We start from the raw sequence: 22,775 nt of genomic DNA, 5'->3' as shown, positions 1-22,775 counted from the left end.
CTGGCTTTTTCCATGTGTATATTCTTCTATTACGATTTTTAATCTGGGTGTTGGCAATTACTAAATTATACTTCATACAAAACTCTATAAGTCGGTCCCCTCTTTTATTCCTTTTGCCCAGCTTGTATTCACCTACTATATTTCCTTCCTTGCCTTTTCCAATGCTTGCACTCCAATCTCCAACTATTATTAAATTTTCATCCCCTTTTATGTGTTTAATTGCTTTGTCAATTTCTTCGTATACACACTTACCTCATCATCATCATGGGCGTTTGTAGGCATATAGACATTAACAATCATTGTCTGTTCAGGTTTTATTTTATCCTTATTACAATGATTTTATCACTATGCATTTAGAAATACTCTACATTCTTACCTATCTTCTTGTTCATTATGAAACCTACTCTTGCCTGCCCATTATTTGAAGCTGAGTTAATTATTCTAAAATCACCTGACCAAAAGTCGTTTTCCTCTTCCTTCTACATCTATATTTATCGTATCCATTTCCCTCTTTAAATTTTCTAACCTACCAAACTTTTTTTACTTCTAAAATTCCACGCTTTGACTCATAGAATGTTATTTTTTAATTTTCTGATGTCCCCTTCCTTAGTAGTCCCCATCCAGAGATCCGAACAGGAAACTAGTTTACCTTCAGAATATTTTACCAAGGAAGGCGCCTCCATCTTTGTTATATGAAAATGCAGTGAGAGAGCTACATTTTCTTGGAAAAAAAGCAGTTGCAGTTTTCCATTGTTTTCAGCTGCGCAGTAATCAAGAGGATTGAGTGATGTTGATATAGCTGTTTAAGTCGTCCTGACCTACACCTTTAATAACTACTGAAAGAGCTGCTGCCCTCTTTCAGGAATCATTCCTTAGTCTGGCTCTCAACAAACACCTCTCTGACATGGTTGCACCTTCAGTCCAGCTACTCTGTATCACTGAGCACTCAAGCCCCTTCACCATCGGCAAGGTCTCATGATTCATACAGGGAGTAATTTTAATATGTATGCCAAAATCTGAAAATGCTCCAATTATCCCTAATAGCATTAGACCTAAAACCAGCACCCTTAAAATTATTGCCCTTAGTTATCATTCAATCCTGACTGATTTGCCTGTCCCTATTATTAATATACTAAGCCAATACAGGATCTAATATTTCAGACAAATCTTTTATAAAAATCTGAGAAAACATATTTATTCCTACTTTATTGCCACAGTTTAATTTCATTTCTTCAACGCTTGTATGTTCAAAGACTTGAAAGCTTCACCAGTTGGTCAAGAACAATTTAAGCCCTTTTTTCTGCATTAATTCCATTCACATAAAAAAAAGTTTATTCCTCTTTCCTCCAGGAAAATCCTTATGTACTGTAAATCCTGTACCTTTCAACTTATTAGAATTTTGCAAAATTGGCTCTATACCTCCATCAGGAATATGGGCTATTATAGGGGAATTATCAACCATTTTACCCAGACAACAGGTTTGTTTATTCCTTAGATCCTATTTACAATGAATGTTTCCAAAAATTGCTCACTGCTGTTTTAATATCATGTTTATTGTTTTATTTCAGGCCTTTGATATTAGATTTTTTTACGCACCCTATTTTCAAAGTCAACCAACTTATTACTCTCTCACTGTAATTGTGCTTTGAACAGTTCAACCTGGTCTTTCAAAAATTTTATTTTCTTCCAGTTGATAAGTTCCGCAAATAATCTTTTGTTGGCAAATTCGCTAACTTAACATCCAATACATCAGATATTATGGATAACATTGAATTTTATCATAGTCATTTAGTCACCCTTCTGAACCTGATCGGCATCAGCAAAAACTCAGAGATAAGAAAGATTTTGTGGCAATATTAAAATAAATAATCCTGCTATTAAAAATTGTAATTAATAAACACCTGTTACTATATTTCTTTATCTATCCAATGATAAATGTTCATTCTTAATACTCAGTTATAAGAAAAAACATATTATTTATGATTCAAACCAGAGAATAATTAATAAAAGCCAAACATAAAAAATATCCTCAGAATTACTGCACAGTTTGTAACCTATCTCACATATTAATAAAAAAATTAAACTTGTAAAAATTTAAGAGCTCAATAAATATACGTCTGCAACCACATATTTAGAAAATAGGTCTGTTGGAAATCATTTATATGGCACAAGATCTATGAGCAAAAAGAGGAATGAAAATAAACCATAAAACGACAGTTATAAAATATAACATTCTGAAGTCCAGATAAATTTAGATTATATGTAAATAAGCTGTATAAATGTAAGAGTATCATTTTTTTTTTTTTTTTTTTTTTGTCTTCAGTCATTTGACTGGTTTGATGCAGCTCTCCAAGATTCCCTATCTAGTGCTAGTCGTTTCATTTCAGTATACCCTCTACATCCTACATCCCTAACAATTTGTTTTACATACTCCAAGCGTGGCCTGCCTACACAATTTTTCCCTTCTACCTGTCCTTCCAATATTAAAGCGACTATTCCAGGATGCCTTAGTATGTGGCCTATAAGTCTGTCTCTTCTTTTAACTATATTTTTCCAAATGCTTCTTTCTTCATCTATTTGCCGCAATACCTCTTCATTTGTCACTTTATCCACCCATCTGATTTTTAACATTCTCCTATAGCACCACATTTCAAAAGCTTCTAATCTTTTCTTCTCAGATACTCCGATTGTCCAAGTTTCACTTCCATATAAAGCGACACTCCAAACATATACTTTCAAAAATCTTTTCCTGACATTTAAATTCATTTTTGATGTAAACAAATTATATTTCTTACTGAAGGCTCGTTTAGCTTGTGCTATTCGGCATTTTATATCGCTCCTGCTTCGTCCATCTTTAGTAATTTTACTTCCCAAATAACAAAATTCTTCTACCTCCATAATCTTTTCTCCTCCTATTTTCACATTCAGTGGTCCATCTTTGTTATTTCTACTACATTTCATTACTTTTGTTTTGTTCTTGTTTATTTTCATGCAATAGTTCTTGCGTAGGACTTCATCTATGCCGTTCATTGTTTCTTCTAAATCCTTTTTACTCTCGGCTAGAATTACTATATCATCAGCAAATCGTAGCATCTTTATCTTTTCACCTTGTACTGTTACTCCGAATCTAAATTGTTCTTTAACATCATTAACTGCTAGTTCCATGTAAAGATTAAAAAGTAACGGAGATAGGGAACATCCTTGTCGGACTCCCTTTCTTATTAGGGCTTCTTTCTTATGTTCTTCAATTGTTATTGTTGCTGTTTGGTTCCTGTACATGTTAGCAATTGTTCTTCTATCTCTGTATTTGAACCCTAATTTTTTTAAAATGCTGAACATTTTATTCCAATCTATGTTATCGAAAGCCTTTTCTAGATCTATAAACGCCAAGTATGTTGGTTTGTTTTTCTTTAATCTTTCTTCTACTATTAATCTGAGGCCTAAAATTGCTTCCCTTGTCCCTATACTTTTCCTGAAACCAAATTGGTCTTCTCCTAACACTTCTTCCACTCTCCTCTCAATTCTTCTGTATAAAATTCTAGTTAAGATTTTTGATGCATGACTAGTTAAACTAATTGTTCTATATTCTTCACATTTTTCTGCCCCTGCTTTCTTTGGTATCATAACTATAACACTTTTTTTGAAGTCTGACGGAAATTCCCCTTTTTCATAAATATTACACACCAGTTTGTATAATCTATCAATCGCTTCCTCACCTGCACTGCGCAGTAATTCTACAGGTATTCCGTCTATTCCAGGAGCCTTTCTGCCATTTAAATCTTTTAATGCTCTCTTAAATTCAGATCTCAGTATTGTTTCTCCCATTTCATCCTCCTCAACTTCCTCTTCTTCCTCTATAACACCATTTTCTAATTCATTTCCACCGTATAACTCTTCAATATATTCCACCCATCTATCGACTTTACCTTTCGTATTATATATTGGTGTACCATCTTTGTTTAACACATTATTAGATTTTAATTTATGTACCCCAAAATTCTCCTTAACTTTCCTGTATGCTCCGTCTATTTTACCAATGTTCATTTCTCTTTCCACTTCTGAACACTTTTCTTTAATCCACTCTTCTTTCGCCAGTTTGCACTTCCTATTTATAGCATTTCTTAATTGCCGATAGTTCCTTTTACTTTCTTCATCATTAGCATTCTTATATTTTCTACGTTCATCCATCAGCTGCAATATATCGTCTGAAACCCAAGGTTTTCTACCAGTTCTCTTTATTCCGCCTAAGTTTGCTTCTGCTGATTTAAGAATTTCCTTTTTAACATTCTCCCATTCTTCTTCTACATTTTCTACCTTATCTTTTTTACTCAGACCTCTTGCGATGTCCTCCTCGAAAATCTTCTTTACCTCCTCTTCCTCAAGCTTCTCTAAATTCCACCGATTCATCTGACAACTTTTCTTCAGGTTTTTAAACCCCAATCTACATTTCATTATCACCAAATTATGGTCGCTATCAATGTCTGCTCCAGGGTAAGTTTTGCAGTCAACGAGTTGATTTTTAAATCTTTGCTTAACCATGATATAATCTATCTGATACCTTGCAGTATCGCCTGGCTTTTTCCAAGTGTATATTCTTCTATTATGATTTTTAAATTGGGTGTTGGCAATTACTAAATTATACTTCGTGCAAAACTCTATAAGTCGGTCCCCTCTTTCATTCCTTTTGCCCAGCCCGTATTCACCCACTATATTTCCTTCCTTGCCTTTTCCAATGCTTGCATTCCAATCTCCAACTATTATTAAATTTTCATCTCCTTTTACGTGTTTAATTGCTTCATCAATCTCTTCGTATACACACTCTACCTCATCATCATCATGGGCGCTTGTAGGCATATAAACGTTAACAATCGTTGTCGGTTTAGGTTTTGATTTTATCCTTATTACAATGATTCTATCGCTATGCGTTTTGAAATACTCCACTCTCCTCCCTATCTTCTTGTTCATCACAAAACCTACTCCTGCCTGCCCATTATTTGACGCTGAGTTAATTACTCTAAAATCACCTGACCAAAAGTCGCCTTCCTCTTCCCACCGAACCTCACTAATTCCTACTATATCCACATTCACCCTATCCATTTCCCTTTTTAAATTTTCTAGCCTACCAACCTTTTTTAAGCTTCTAACATTCCACACTCCGACTCGTAGAATGTTATTTTTTAATTTTCTGGTGACCCCTTCCTTAGTAGTCCCCACCCGGAGATCCGAACGGGGGACTATTTTACCTCCGGAATATTTTACCAAGGAAGGCGCCTCCATTATTGATATGTGAAAATGCAGAGAGCCACATTTTCTTGGAAAAAAGCAGCTGTAGTTTTCCATTGCTTTCAGCTGCGCAGTACTCAGAGGACTGAGTGATGTTGATACGGCCGTTTAAGTCATTGTGACTCACGCCCCTAACAACTACTGAAAGAGCTGCTGCCCTCTTTCAGGAATCATTCCTTAGTCTGGCTCTCAACAGATACCTCTCCGATATGGTTGCACCTTCGGTCCAGCTACTCTGTATCCCTGAGCACTCAAGCCCCCTCACCAACGGCAAGGTCTCATGATTCATAGAGGAGGAAGAGTATCATAGTGATTAGATATTTAAAATAATGTTACTAATATATTTCACTAGTATTACTTATAATTACTGACACAGAAGACTAAATACTACGCGTTTATGTAGAAATATTAGTGTTATTGTGTGAAATTAGTGATAATTAATTATGAAAATCATGGTATATTTTACTTACCACATTTTTTTCTATTACAGGTCAATCTTCATGACTACTGCCTACTTGACACCAAAATTTGATATACAAGGAAATATTGTAGTACAGCTCCTCATAAATTATAACAAATGTCACATTACCTCAGAAATATAACATAGTATTAGATATGGCTCCATAGTAAACAAACTAGACATCACCAGCACAGACCTCACTAGCAAGCTCTATAAAAAAAAAAAACAAATACTGAATTATCAGAGTGGTTCTAGTTAAACTGATCAGGCCAGTTCTAAAATAATTACTCTTCAAACTGTCTGTCAACTGGCAAACAAGTTTGGTTTTTCTATAGACTGCTGGTCATGTTAATTGTACTGAGGACACGGATAAGTTTGTTAATTGAATTGGTGTGAGAAATACAATTTCACTGGAACCAATATGATGTGCAATACCATAAACGACTAAAAAATGAAAAAAAACCTTAATGAATTCAGGTGCAAGCTGAATTTTCCCTGTAAATATAGAACAATAATTATTATATAACGTTACGTCTATTTGTATTAATAATTAGAAATGATTATTTAGTTAAAAGTTAACTAAATAATTTAAAAGATTCTAAGTATCTAAATCTAGTATTTGTGCCCAGTATTATAATAAAAAGCCAGTAAAAACATATTTATAACATTTATGGTTTTTTTTAAATTGTTTAACTGTTATACATTGTTTTTCTATTAGCAATTATAATTATTTATTAAAAAGGATGATTTAAAAGAAATATCATAAACAAGTTTGTTACTATGAAAGAGATAAAATTCTATTCACATTAATGTTATAAAGATCCTTTATCAGATTAGTAAAAATAACAAATGGATTAAGAGTTTACCTGCTAACTCAACAAACCCATTCATGGGAATTAATTGGCATAAGATATATTTATACAGGTTGTTCAACTTTAAAGCAAGGCCCCATTGCTCAGTAGTTTATATTAAATGCATATTTCTGTTAAAATGCATATATTGGTGTAAGTTGGGTAAAATAATGTGGAAGATGTTGGTATGACTGGAGCTGGAGTGGGGAAGACTGGTTTAATGCCTGCACATTTGAATATTGCCAACCTATGTTGGATTTTGAAAAAGGTTGCAAAATCGTATGTTGTTTGTTAAAATACAATTAACTGTGAAGAATGTGTCTTCATGATGAAAACTTATTTAGAGATGAAATCTCATGTTGTGTGTCAGCAAAAGTTCAGGGGAGATTTGAAAAGGAAACGCCAGTGAAAAGTGTTATTCAGAAGTTAAAAAATTTCATGAAACCGGTTTGGTTTTAGCCCAGGAATATGTCTTGTCACAGAAAAAGAACATTTCACTAGGTTCAGCCCATACTGCAGTGAGGAGAATGCTGAAATGTTATTCATATCGAATGCAAGTTTTCCATGAGCTAACAAAGATTATGATTAAAAAAGTTCACTACTGTCAACGGTTCAAGAACTTCATCAGAGGCAACATTACCATTTCATATCAATTGTTTTTCACAGATGAAGAGGTTTCACCTCAGTGGGTATGTTAATATTGAGAACTACTGGACCTGGACCTGAAGTACTGAAAATCGCACATTTTCTTTGAATCTCTCCTACATTCACAAAAAATAGGTGCATGGTATGCAGTTTCAAAGTGACAAATAATAGGACCCTTGTTTGAAAAAACTGTGGTTGCTGCCGTCTACCAAGAAATTATCCAACAGTTCACAGACTTACTGCAACAGGATAAGCGTGATTGCTGGTTGCAACAGGACAGCACCACTTGCCATACAGCGCACTCTACTATGGAGATGCTACAGGATTTTTTCCATGGAAGAATCATTTTTAAAAGATTGTAGCAACCAAGATCTCCTGATCTGATTAGTCCAAACTTCTTTCTGTAGGGTTACTTAAAAGAAATTGTCTATAGGAGCAATCTACAGACCCTGCAGGAATTGAAGACAAACATTACCAATGACAACCAGGAAATAAAACAGGGTACAGCCAACAACTGTAGCCAGGAAGTCAGACATGTTGACAAGTGCATAGAAGTGGATGGACATCATTTTCAACATCCTCTGTAAATGATTATGTGTTTGCCAATAAACTATTATTTATAGACTAAGCTAAGGGATGGGGCCTCTTTTAAGTTGAACACTTTGTAGTATGAATCCCAGTTAAAAATAAATTCTAATGATTACATTTGGCCTATTTTATATAGTTTAAATTACGGTATTATAAATCAGTCAAGTTAGAGGTCAGTTAATATGAAAAAAATACGTAAATAATTTAGATCAAAACATATTATATAGATTACATTACAAAGATGGGTCTGCTATTCTAGGGATCACAAAAAGGAGCTACTCCACCAATGAAAGGATAAAGGAAAACAGTGGAAATAGATTGATTGGAGCAGCATAACAAAATTAAAAATAAAAAACATCCACATTAATACATGAAATGTTACTGATGTGACTAAATAATAGTGAGAGAAGAAATTTCTGAGGAATCAAAATTCAAGGGATGAGAAGAGACATACTGAGCAGTCATTACAGGAAATGATATGAATAAGCTATTTCAAGTAGACAAAATTTTTGCCAATAACCTTGAAATCAATAAAGCCAAAACAAAAGTAAAGGTTGGTGGACAAGATAATGAAACTTTACAGCAAATCAAGGAATTTAAATACTTATGAAGCTCATAACACCAGACGGTAGAAGCATAGGAGATATAAAAACAAGATTCAGTCTAGCAAAGATAGCCTTCAACAAAAAGGAATTACAAGTATCAACTACAACAGTTTAAAAATACAGAAATAGTTTTTTAAAACATATGTCTGGAGTGTAGCACTATATGGGAGTGACAGTTGAAACTCCAGAGAAAAAGAATTGCTATGAACTAAATACAGAGTGTCCAGGCTAAAGGTATAAAAAAGTAACAGCTTATATTACGAGAACCAGTTAATATAATTTAATAATTTTTTTTTAGTAAACACATTAACTCACCAAGTATTAATGTAGGTTAGTCAAGTTCAATTTGTGCACCTTTTGCAAGCTGCAAAATCTAGACATCTGCCAAGCTGCCAGATGTCTAGATGATAATCTAACTCTTGCCAGATGTTTAGGAGCATCTGTGATGTTATTAGACAAACAGCTTCAACAATTTTCTATTTTAAATCTTCCAAATCCTAAATTTTTCTTTGGTGCACCCAACTTTTAATAATTTCCCATGCAAAAAAGTCCAATGGAGTAATATCTAGTTGGCCATGCAGATGGGCCACCCCAACGTTCTCCTCATCCATTCCAACAGCTGAGGAAAGTGTTGTTCAAGAACATGGTAACATCTAGATAAAAGTGTGGTGGAACATTTTGTTGGAAACTGAAGTCTGCAGGAATCTGAGGAACAGCAACGTTCTCAAGCATGTCGAGGTACGTGGTCCTGTCCTGTTTTTTAAAAATACAGACCAATGATGCCATTTTTGTGCAGTCCTAACCAGACTTTGGCTTTCGGGTGTCCCTTTCATTTTCGATTACTGTATGGTGGATTTCAGTACCACAAATCTGACAATTGTGTCTGTTAATTTTACCACACTTATGAAATGTTGCCTCATCACTAAATAACAACGTATCAAGATAATTAGGAATGTTTTTGACATGGTGCATTACCTCTGCAGCAAACTGATATCATAGGCAGTGATCATTTGGTTTAATGTGAAGGAGTTGTAATTTGTAGGCTTGCAAATGAAGCCACTTATGAACAATGTCATGAACAGTGGAATGAGGAATTTACAGTTCATAACTAGCCCGTCTAATTGATTTTCCAAGACTGTCAATGAATGTATCGCATACATGATCCACAGTATCATCACTAACTGAAACTTTTGGAAATTTCCAGTTTGTGAAATAAAGTTTCGATTCAGCTCACATACACGGTTGAACATGTGTGACTGATTGAAACTCTGCTAACCAAAGCATGCACCGAGCCTTCTGTTGTGGGGTCACATCTTGACTCACCACTGCAAACTATAATTGCACTATGATTCAACTTGCTTGCGCATGCATATCCGCTGAGCTTGAGTATACAGAACAAATCTAAGAGATATTTCATGTTGACTGAGCCTACATTTAAAAGATTACGACTAGTTTTTGTAAATATCAGCCATTACTTTTGGATACCTTTAGCCCGGACCCTGTAGAAAGGCTGGAAATACATTGCAAACTAATATGCAGATCAATAACAACAGAGAGAAAGTGACAACTATAAAAAAAGGTAATAAATAAATAAAAATGGTACATGTAAAATATCAATTTTAAAAGTGTTATTAAATATTTCGATACATATTTAACACTCATTAAAAAACTGTGTAAAAAATTGAGGTTATTTTATTAATAGTTTTTATTTAGAAACTTAACTGAATAATAATGTTTTTATAAAAGGAAATCACATTAATTTAAATAAATTTGTTTGAGGATCACTTGGATTGCTAGGCAATTTATTAAAAATAGAAACTTAAGTGTCATGTACTTTTCTCTTAGGCTGAAGTATTGTGCTGTGTAATGCAAAAATAATTGCATTGTTTGGTGCAATTGAACTGTTCTTTATACAACTAGTTGATAATTTTTATTTAGCAAATGTTGCACACATAAATAAACTTTCAAAATATGAAGATCTTTAAATTACTGGAAGTTTATCATTGCAAATCATATTCACTGAATCAAACATTTATCTATCTGACAGCCCACTTTTTGTACCCTGGAACTAGTTCTGACTTTTTTAAAGTAATCTCATTAAGTAATATATCTTACTTGGAAGTATTGTAAATAGGCAAAATAAATTACATTACACAATGGTAAATATAATTTAAATTATTAATACATAGAATTTATGCAGTTTTATTTTTGTGCTGGCTTTAGATCATTAAATTATTAAAATAGCATATCATTACAGTGAATTATTTAAAAATATTTTTTAGTTAAAATTATCACCCGTTCTATATTTTGAACAAAGACTTTATAGTCATACCATATAAAATGTCCTCATTTGATATAAATAAACATAATTAACAAGTTTCCTTAACTGATCTTAAAATCATTCCTAAATCAAGTGATATTAGATAAAGAATGCAGTCATTAAGTAGCAATCATGAAGAAATAACAGCTAGATTATACTGAAAAACAGTTGGCCCCCAAAAAAGATGAACAAATCCATTATTTACAAACCGAACAGTAGAAGATATTGTGTCATAATGAGCAGTCCCTTTTATCTACTTTAACATTAATAAACTTTGTAACAATCTCTAGCTATAGTTCAAAATTTAGTTTCTTTAAATGCCACAGCATACAACAAGCAGTTTCATTGGAAGAAGAGTTACCACTTCTTCAAGTGATGTTATCAATGCGTTTGAAAACCGTTTTATATTGGACATTTATTTGTACTGTAATATTTATGGATAATGCAAAGTAAACATACAGTTTACTTTAATATTTAAGTATAAGTATTTCACATCATTTAATTTAAAAGAAGCAACTTATAAACAGATTGTCACAAAGCAACCGTAAACTTAAAAATAACAGGTGTTTGAAACTAACAATTTTTGAAAATGCAGATTCAAACAAAACTCGATTAGTAATTAAAACTTTTACTAAAAGACTGAAGCGTTAATGATACAAATAAAACATATCAAGACTCTCATTGCAGTAAAGTTACAAAAGTTTAAATATAGCTATAATCGATCACCAACATATATTTAAATGGAAGATAAAATAATTCACACAGGGAAGACTAGAATGCTAAGGGATAATAACATGTTCCAGTGTCGGCCCATTTATACGATTAAGATTTACAGATTTCATATATCACATAGGTTTGAATTCTTTGCTTTGTTAATTATTTCTTGCAGTATATATCCTTTGCATAGTTTGATTCTTTCCGGTCATAGAAAAATAAATAAATACTGTAGTTACTATGGATTATACATGTTCAATGTTTGATCATGAATGTTCATAACATTGCTACAAAGCTTAGCGTCTTCACAACACCATCTAATATGATGCGAAACATTTATTTTGTATGAAATCTATTACACTATTTCTGTTCTTTGGTTATCAGATTTCAAGTACAAAAAGACCATAACTGACTGAAAATTTAAATAAATATTTCAGCTTGAGAATGATTTCTTTTAAATACAAAATGAATTTTAGTTTTTAATTCCACTTAAACTAGTAAATATATATATATATAGATATCTTGGAATGAAAATAGTTAGCAAGAAGAGGAATACAGATGACGTATCACATATCTAAACCATTTATAAAAAATATACTAAAAAATCCAAAAAGGTCTTGTGTTCAATATAAGAGCTGTCATCCTGTTGTAAACAGCTGCAGTATAACAAAGGCTAATATGAATTTTATGAAATGGATGTCTTTATTTGATAAAGATATAGATAATAAAGGCTCATAAAAAAAATCTGTTGTTCAAAGTAGCTTTTGCTATACTTCATCATTTTTTCAACTCCTGGATAATTCTTATATGCTCTATGCAGCATTTAGAATGAGACAGATTTAACTAGTATCTGATGATTAATATTTTACTTAAAAGAACTTCCTCTCTGAACTTCTGGTTTTTATTTTAGAGGTAAAAACTCTGAACATCATAGACGTGATAATATTTCACTGTCACTGACAGTAATTACGAAAGAAAAGAATACTGTATTAAATGCAATAAGCAATAAAACTATTAAAATGTTATCAATAAACATTTTATTTAATAAATACAATTGCATTAACTAATTATTTTATAGCATTTCAAATTACAATTTAATTAAATTATAATTAAAAATATTAACACATCCCTTACAGAAACAATTTATTCTGAATTTAAGAAATATTAAGAGAACTTATGATTAAACTTTTTATCTGATAAACAAATAAACTGTAAAATATATATGTATGTGTGTGTGTGTGTACTTTTTTTAAATTGAAAACTTATCAGACTTTAATATAACTTCATTATATTATAACAACACTCTGGGGGGATGTATGCATTTATATAAAGGAATGAAAGTAATTTACACATTTTGTGGAGAGAGGATATTAAATTAAGATTTATATCTACTACCAGGTAAACAAAGAGAGAAATAAAACGAGAATGTTTTATTTTGAATGTATTAATATTTCAGTTTTAACTTTTATGTTAATAAGGAATAAATTGTTATATATAAATAAAAAAATAATGATAAACAATCACTGCTGAATACAGTTTTATAATAAAATCAAATTATTTTTAAAAAAATTATATATTATATAATTTTTTTTTTTACATTGTAAAACACGTTGATAAATAATGGCAATGAATATGATATTTCAATTAATCTTGAAAGAATTATTTCAAAGAATTAAACAGATAAGGAAAAATATGGGCCACATTAATATTAAACAACACTCCCGACTGCTGTTTTTATTTTAATAGCTTCTCTACATATCATCAATAACTTTAATAGATTTATTATTAATTTATTTTAATTCAGAAAGTTATAAACTTTTACTGTTGGACTGCGTATTCAAATGCTGAATTGTAATTATTAAAAAGAAAAACCCCATACTGCCTAGACAATTAAAGCTAATAAAGAATAAATTCAAAAACAAATTTTTAATATCATTAATTATTATAATTACAGTTTTCCTTCCAAGATAATGTAATACATAATGATTATAGAAGTAATCATTACAAAAACCTTGTTTGAAGAGTTATGAACCAGTCAATAAAAAAAAAAAGTTGAGTTTTATCAAACATTAAATATTGTTTTTTTCTACATTATTTTTGACTTTCATTTTATTAATAAAATAAATATCCTGTAGAAATTACAGCAAAAAATTGATGAAAAATACTTTGCTTTTGCAGTAGCACAATTTCAATTTTCCATAGGTAATAGATCACATTAAAAAAAAAAAAAAATTGTTTAAATACATATTTTAGAACACAGTTTTGTCTAATGTTTAAAAATTAAAGATATACTTTTTGACAATTTGTTTCAATACAAGAGACATTAAAAAATAACTGCTATTTCAGATCTCAGTAAATATATGAATTTTTTTGCACTGAATTTTTTAAAGTTTTTTAAATTATTCAGTATTAACAATAATTGTTAACATTATCTCACTTGTGATTTGATTGAAAAAGGTTTATAAAGGAAAGAAAAGTTTCCATTAAATCGGGCAAAATCTCTGCTGAGTATTACCAAAGAGAACAGTCACTTCATACACATACGAAATACAAAGTATACATTGTGCTAGTCTGAAAAACTGTTCTGCTAGAAAGAAACGTTTGGCCACTGTTTATTTTTCTACCAGAAAACCAGCTACTTTTAATGGAAATGTTTATTTCTCTATCCAATTGTTAATTGAAATTACGTACAACTGTAATAGTAATGTTAAAACAAATAGTTCAGGGAAAAAACAATTTTATTCTAATGAGAACCCCATGGAAATTGACCATCAAAAAATGTTAATAAATTCTTAAATAATAAATAAAGCTCTGTTCCTAGATGCAATTATAACATTAAACTTTGTATATAATCTATTAAATTATAGAACACTGAAATTGTATTAACACAAAAACAGGATTTGTTTTAAATATAATTTGCTGTAATTCCTACAACGTTTCTTTAAATAACTTGGAACTTTCAAGAATAAAATAAAACCAAACAAGATTTAGTGCAGCATAAAAGCCAATTTCTTCCATAAATCGTAACTTTTTTTAATCATACTACTTTTAAAGTGCCAATTTCCCCCAACTACAAAAAACATGAGTTTTAGATTTCATTATTATTAGGTAATATACAGATTTGTTTTCCCATAGGGGATTATACAATTTATTATCCTTTCTAAAACAATGTTTAATAATCACTGTCTTAACCCAAATGAATTTAAGATATAACATTACACAAGATGAATAAGTATCAATTGCTATGTTTAAATCTACCAAAGTACATGAAAAACTGCAGATTACTAATTTTTTTTTATCTTCAGTCATTTGACTGGTTTGATGCAGCTCTCCAAGATTCCCTATCTAGTGCTAGTCATTTCGCAGATTACTATAATGCTAAATATGAATAAACAGTTTATACACAAGAGTTTTCAATGGTTTATGCAAAATAAATTGCAGTACATAAAATCAACAGAAATTTGCAACATTTAAAGTAAATATGGATAAAAAAACTATAAAATTAATTTATTGATAAAGAATATGAAGAATCAAATTGTAAATTAACAGCATACTGTCCAAAAGTACATAGCATATTGGAGTTCCACAAATTGCTGGATACATTAAAATTAAAACAATGAGAATATAACTAAGGATGGAATGAAACTGTAATCAGCTGGTTGTTTGTTTCATGTTATAGAATAACATACATCGACAATAATATTAATTGTACTTTTCTACAGTTAGATATTGTTATATCAGTGAGTATACTTACATCACGATAGCAAATTTATTGATCTGAGGTAAGCGTTAACTGTAATGTAAAATTAAGTTGTAATATAGCTGTATATTTATAAAGATGAGGGAGTGATAGGATATATGAGGATCGAATAATCAAGAACATCGTAACAGTATATCTGAAATTCTCTCCAAAATTCAATACACATTCAACCCTCACCTTAAAAAAAAACAAACAAAAAATGTAATTATCATATTGCTACACTGTAACGATGATCGACTGACAAAAAACTGAACAGAGTATTAACTGGGTAAATTCTGTGATGATGCAGTAATAGTAAATAAATCTAAAATCACCAAAAAGTTATTGAAAAGTAATAAACAATGACACAACATGATATTTCCAATTTTTCTGCTACTAATCTGGTAAAAGTTAATACAATTTAAAAAAAAAATCATGAACACAAAAAATAATCTTTAATTTTTTATTTACACAAACAACTGATATCAAACATAATGTTATTATTAAATATTTACCGGTCAATAGTATGAATTTATGAACAATAAGAAAATATATGCAATCATTAAATACAAATAGCACCTACAAAGTAAAATATATACAAATGTGTAAGTAAAACTTAAATTATTACCAGTTTAATGAAAATAAAACAATAAGTAATAACAGCGGTTTAGTATGCAAGTGAATAAACAAGCAAATAAATGCAAACATTCTTAATTAAATTTTTTCGTTCATAATCACAATGCAGACTTACAATCATGTGGATAAATACAATTTATTTATTTAAAAAGAATTTTAATTTGCATTTTAATCAGCATTTTAAAATAATATTGTACATTCAAATATATGTATATTAAGTAAATAAATAAATAATATTGTTAATCTAACTTCAAGATGAACGATCACAGAGAAGAATATATTATCAGTTATCAGCATTTTAAAATAATATTGTACATTCAAATATATGTATATTAAGTAAATAAATAAATAATATTGTTAATCTAACTTCAAGATGAACGATCACAGAGAAGAATATATTATCAGTTATCAGCATTTTAAAATAATATTGTACATTCAAATATATGTATATTAAGTAAATAAATAAATAATATTGTTAATCTAACTTCAAGATGAACGATCACAGAGAAGAATATATTATCAGTTAGTTTACTACTGTTGTCATACAAATTATAAGTGCACAAGTTTGAAGCTTTATAAAATGAAAACTATCCAGGTGATACTAAAACAAATCACAGCAACTTTCAGATAATTATGTTAAATAAATGGTAAAATCTTATTAAAGCTGATAATTTTGTTCCGTGATAAATAGTAATTTTTTTTACTACTTTTTAAAAGTATGTTATTGTGGTAAGAACAAAAAAATACCATTTTCTAAGTCTTCTGTCATGTAGGTTGACCTTGATCGCTTGCCATTAAACACTACTGCACCAATTACAATGAAATTTTGACATAAGATAGCACATCCTATCACTTCAAGGAATGTTACTATTCTAGGAAAATATAATTAAAAACAACTGCATTATTAGAATAAATCTGTGATCTGTCTGAAATATAACAAGCCTCTTTTGTAGAAATAAAATTAAAATTTTATTTAAAAACAATTATCAAAAAATAAAAAAAGGAAAATATTTTTAAAAAAACCATAAAAAAGGAAATAATTAGTAATTAAATAGAGGGAAAAACAAATATTTTTGAAAGATGCAGTCAGAGGTTCAATGCCCTCAAATGGAAAGGTGATGGAAAATTTTTTGGAAAAAAGTAGCCCTTTAATTAATAGTATGGGAATAGTATGATTTACAAATAAATGAATCACCGCAAGAAAGGAAAATAAATTGAGAAATCCGAGCCGATATCACTACCTGAAACTTGTAATAAAATAAATATAGCGACATTGTATCCATAAGTAAGCAGGTTAAGGAAAGAACTGACCTCAGAAACATTCTTCCCTCTTTTGGCGGTTCACTTAAAACAATTAATTTTTCCATACCTAAAAATTTCTAAAAAAACAAATCTAGGTGATGATTTTATAAAATATCATATCTATAAATTAAAAATAATAATGAAGACAAAGAGCTTTGAACCACATTTCTAAGTCAAACAGGAACATCGCGTAGGATTTCTAATTTGTAAAGATTGCTTAACAAATTGAATAACAGCTCTTAAACAATTGAAGATATGGATCTGAAATGTAAGAGATGATCAGTTAACAGAGTGGATCATTGTAAAATTTTAACTGTGATCAGTACAGTAGTTAATTAATTGCAACTGATCAAAATCAAGCTTCGTGACAGAAGGGTCAGAAAAAAGTGTAATCTTTCATTCTCACCAATAACACACTTCTAAAAAGTAGTAAAATTTACCATTTAATACAATTAAACGCAGAACACAACATTGTCTAAAATATGGTGTGACTCATTATGAAATCATCTGGATAGTTTATATTTTAAAAAGCTTCAAACTTAAGTATATATAATTTCTGTTGTGACTGTAGCAGTGACTACTTAGGATGTTGTAATATGTGAATGGAGTTAAAAACAGAACAAAGTATTTAAAAACAGAAGTAAACATAGCATGCTCCAATACATTTCCTTTAAAATAAAAATGAATTAGTTTAAGGTACAAATTTTCTTTTGTACAATAAAATTTTTTTTCTTTATCTTATAGAACAGATAAACAAATTGTATCAAATTCAGAAACAAAATCCTATTTAAATGTACAGTATTCATCATTACACATCAGCCAATTATTAAAAACTGAAATTTTACAAAAAAAACTTACATAACAATCATAAAAACTTTTTACTCTAAATAAAAAAAATCCTCCATGAATTTCAAACATATTAATATTTCACACAGTAAAATTGAAAGAGCATTTAACAGAAAAAAGGTAAGAAATATAACTGAAATGTGATTCTGTATGGTAACATGATTTAGAGTACTTTTTATTATAGTAGGCAGTTTGAATACAGTTGTCAATACAGGGCAATTTTACTAGTGTGAACTACACTTTGATAATCGTAATACATTCATCACAGTTCAACACCTAAGTTATCACATATCATTAACTTATTACTTTCCACCTAATCTGATTGTCTTTCAAGACATTTTCTTTATATGTTTTATTATTCATGTTTCTTTTTAGATGTGTGTATATATATATATATATATATATGTGTATGTATGCATGCACACACACACACACACACACACACACACACACACACACACATTAATAAAATCAAAACTAGACTGGATTCTGGAATAATTTTATATATATATATATATAATTTTATACCTCTTCCTACTTTACAATAACTGGTTAGTACTAAAGTTTGTTAGTCTTATTTAACATCAGGATTTTAATTTGAAAATGTTTACACGATTTAAAATTGAGCCCTCATAACTGGTTTATTAACCCTGTAAGGTTGAACTCTATTGAATTCTGGGTTGAACATAAGACTACAGATCAATTATATAATTGTAATTACTTGACTAATTTCACTCGATTTGATTAATTGTAAACTGAAATCGATTAAGCTGTTAACAAATTTATTTTTTCTTACATTAAATCAGTTAACTCAATTTTTTTTGTAGATAAAAAAACAAAATTATTTTGTAAACTGGCTGTGTGTAATTCCTGCTCATGTACAAAATATCTGTAATTTTTTTAGCAGCTTATGCAGTTTTTATTTTAATATATTGTTAAAATTAAAGATGAATACACATAATATTTCTACATGCTTTGAAGAGAAATAGATGAACATTATTCAAACTTAATTTAGTAATAAATACCTATAAATATTTTCACATAAGTTCAATCAAATTGAGGTTCAAAGATGGTTTGAACACAGCAGTTTGCAAAATTTTAAGTATATTGTTGATATTTTAACTTAAATCAATTTCAGACAGATCAAGCATTATACAAATCGATTTATTTTACATTTTTAACAGTTTTTAATTGTTCATTTTATTTTGTTTTATTAATTGTTATTTTTGTTCTGAATAAAAATTAACATCAGGGTGGGCTACAAAAAAGTATCCCGCCAGAATATGAAAAATTGAACAGAACATTAACTCATCAGTTCGTCCACAGAACACTCGCAACGAAAACTGGAACAAAGGAAGGGGACGGACATACATTCCTATGTATGAACTCCCCTTCCATGAGTCACATGGTCGTCCCTCCCTCATCACCCTTCAATGCTCTGACTGTCAGTTGTCTGCTGAGACTGATAGCGGGACTACTTTTTCGTGGCCCACCTGTATTATTCTGATCAATAAATCAGAAAATGTATTTTCTTCACTAGTGTTCAATATGTATTTTTTCGCCGGTGGATAATCAGAAATAAATAGACTGTCCATTTATCGCAAGAAAATATTATTAAATTCACGATTAATTAACGATCATGATAAATACATATATATTTTTTTAATTTAAGAAAACTTGACTTCTTTTCTAAATATAACACACAAAGTTTACTCATTTCTGTCAAAATTTCTTAATCGATCCTCACAAAATTCAAATAAGAACTCGATAAAATAAATGTAAACAATCAAAAAAAGACCGTTTTTAAACTTTGAATTATTAGGTATTTTTATATGCAATTTTTAATAATTACAGATTATTATATAATTAATCGGTAACAAGTTATCAATCAATTTATTAAGTATAATCTATTAATTACCCTTTAATCTTTACAATACTAAATATACAAAATAATCTTGGCTTTTACCCAGAATAAAATTAGTTATTCGCTCTTAATAATACTCTCTTATTAAAAGGGTATCAAGCCTAATGCATATTCTGAAAAAATATAATTCTATCAGTCAATTTTCTTTACTAACATACAAGTAGATAAGATTTTTTTAAATTTAAACAAAAAGTATTAATTCAGTAAAATAAATGCCTTTTAAAAATCAGCTATAACCTTCTTTTATTTTTAAAACAGCTATTATATTTTTTAGAAGCAAAAATTAACCACTCTATGTAAAATTTCTAGTATTTTTATATTAAAAGTTCATACTGAATTCACATAAAATGAGTCATTCACATTAGCACAGGTGTAAAAATAAACAGTAAAAACTAAAAACAAAACCTGCCGAATAATATCAATTGACACAACTAAATCAATTAATATTTTACTGAAACATAATATACTTCATTAAAAACAATAAAAATATAATTCCTTATTATACAGTAATATCTTTAAACATAAAGTTAAATTTAAATATATATATATTTAATTTTTTTTTTACTTTTAAAAATATACCTATTACTTTTACAATAGAATGTTTTTAATTTTTAGATGGTGCTTAGCTTATATAGTTACATAATATTCACCCATACAACTTAAAACAAATCGATATCCCAGCAATATAAAAAAATATTTATCCCAATATTTCAGTAATTTTTTATGTCCAACAATAGACTTATTTAATAATTTAATACCTATGTCCAATGATTTTGTTTACACAATAAAATCACAAATCACAAATTACAGTACTTCTCTTCTTTTCAAACTATAAATTTATCTAGTACTGGGTAAAAATTTACTTGCAATATAAAACAAAAAAACAATCAATTAAAAAAATTAAATATACATATGTGTTTTAACTAATCAGGTGATCATAATCATCATGTGATAACGTGAGTCCCTGCAACCTCATAATCAATCAATTACATCAGCTTTTTAATCAGATGGTCTCTTTTCACTGTGTTTCTTTGTAAATTCTTCTGCATTTTTCATGAATTTTTTTCGATCTTTTGAAAATTCTTCGGCCAGTTCAGCACGCAATGGATGTTCTGGTTCTGGATCATTGACTAGAGCCACTAAAGCTTGAATTACTGAAGAATAAAAAATTAAACCACAAAATTTAACAAATAGTCTCATATTAGAAATGAAATAAATAAACATACAAGTATTAAATATTTTTATTAATAAGTTCTTAAAATATAATATGCAAACTATGGTTCTCCTTCAGTATAATAAACTAAAATAAATTTTTCTTATTTTTTAGATCTATCACATAACTTTGATTAATACATCACGGTGACCTCAACTGGTAAAGTGATAGCATCACTGCCTTTCAACCAGAAAGTTTCTGGGTTCTAATCCTGGTCGACTTGCCATTTTTCATATCCTATGAAATTTACTTCATTCAAAAAAAAAAAGAAAATTAAAGTTGCTATAACTGAGTGTTACCCTGTAATCATAATCATGAATAAATCAGCAACTACCCTTTTCAAGGTTATACCCCATAATTACTTACAACTGTGATTTTTATAATGTCAAGTTCATTGAAAATTATAAAAATACGTGAAGAATATATCATGATAATGACTGCTTTTATACAATATACATTGTATTTTGGGAAGTTGATAGATTAAATATTTGAAAATTTACTTATATTTAATCTCCTGACCCTCTCTCATGAATGTTGTATTGAATAAATTATTCTGTTGAAAGGAAATTTTGTCATTTAGAAGTAGGCCTTGCTGATCTTTGAAGATTTAAAAATTACAAATTTTCTAAAATATTAGTAGAAAAATTTTAATTTATACATTTCCTGAAGTTCAGCAGACCAATTCTTAAAAATAACAAAATTTTCTTTCTATGAAATAACATGTGATACAACCATCGCTACATAATAATCATAAGGTGAGGACAGAACATGATGGGATGTTAACAACTTGAGGTTTGGATTGTATAAATGCAAGGTTGTGATCATGATGTATGTGAGTAAAATCAGTAAAGTAATTTTTAATTTATTTACTTTAAGGTATTTTTAGAATTTATGAGAACTCAAAATTAGTGAACAAATTTTTTTAACCTGATGGGTGTCCCACTTTGAAAACTGTAGCTATAATAATTGAATGAAGTTGCAAGACAAACCAAAAAATAAGGTAAATTTTACTTCATATAAATAAAAAATTAATTTGGAGACAAATTTACAGAGTAAAATATAAATTTTTGAAACTGGAGATTGATATAAGCTTCTTGAAAATTCTCCCCCTATTTTCTTATGCAAAATCTACAAAGAGGATTATGATCTTAAACTCTTATGTATCTTAATTGAAGGAAGCAGTAATACAAATATTAAATTCATTTGTATAATTTATTCTTCAAGAAAAGTATAATTTACTCTACGTAATTACAATAATGGGATTATTCATACTACATAGAAACTCTGCCTTTGTCTTCAAAAAAATAAGAAGGTTGACTCAAGGAAGGAAGGAAGGAAGCTCAACAACCACTTGCATTAATGCTTTACTCCTAGAAACCCAACGCATCTCCAAATGCAGTAATAAATTGGTATGCTCAGCTCCCATACAGTCAAAAAACGTTTTAAACAGTCTTAACTTAATTTGATCTTGTTTGCAAATAACTGATCATTTGAATAGTCACTTTAAAGAATCCCCAACATTTTTCATAATTAATGTCTCTGTATGCAAAAAAAATAAGTTGTCATTATAGTCAGGTTCATTTCCCTAATGAAACTTACAAAACTGTTGATTTTTCCTGTTAATGCAGCTGCTCTGTCAGTACAAAGAG

General features: G+C 29.4%; 1 protein-coding gene across 1 annotated transcript in view; it reads right to left on the bottom strand.

The window, feature by feature from the left end:
- Window positions 1–15,643: 15,643 nt before the first annotated feature.
- Window positions 15,644–22,775, bottom strand: part of Ubc10 (ubiquitin conjugating enzyme 10) — a 39,257-nt gene continuing 32,125 nt past the window's right edge. Inside the window, exon 4 of the mRNA XM_075363674.1 lies at window positions 15,644–21,067. Within this exon, the coding sequence (XP_075219789.1) occupies window positions 20,913–21,067 (155 nt within the window). The 3' untranslated portion in view covers window positions 15,644–20,912. The remainder of the gene's footprint in view (window positions 21,068–22,775) is intronic.

Source organism: Lycorma delicatula, chromosome 4, assembly GCF_047948215.1.
Source record: "Lycorma delicatula isolate Av1 chromosome 4, ASM4794821v1, whole genome shotgun sequence".
Classification (NCBI taxonomy): domain Eukaryota; kingdom Metazoa; phylum Arthropoda; class Insecta; order Hemiptera; family Fulgoridae; genus Lycorma; species Lycorma delicatula.
Note: the sequence above shows the minus strand (reverse complement) of the source record. Positions and strands in the feature narration are given on the sequence as shown.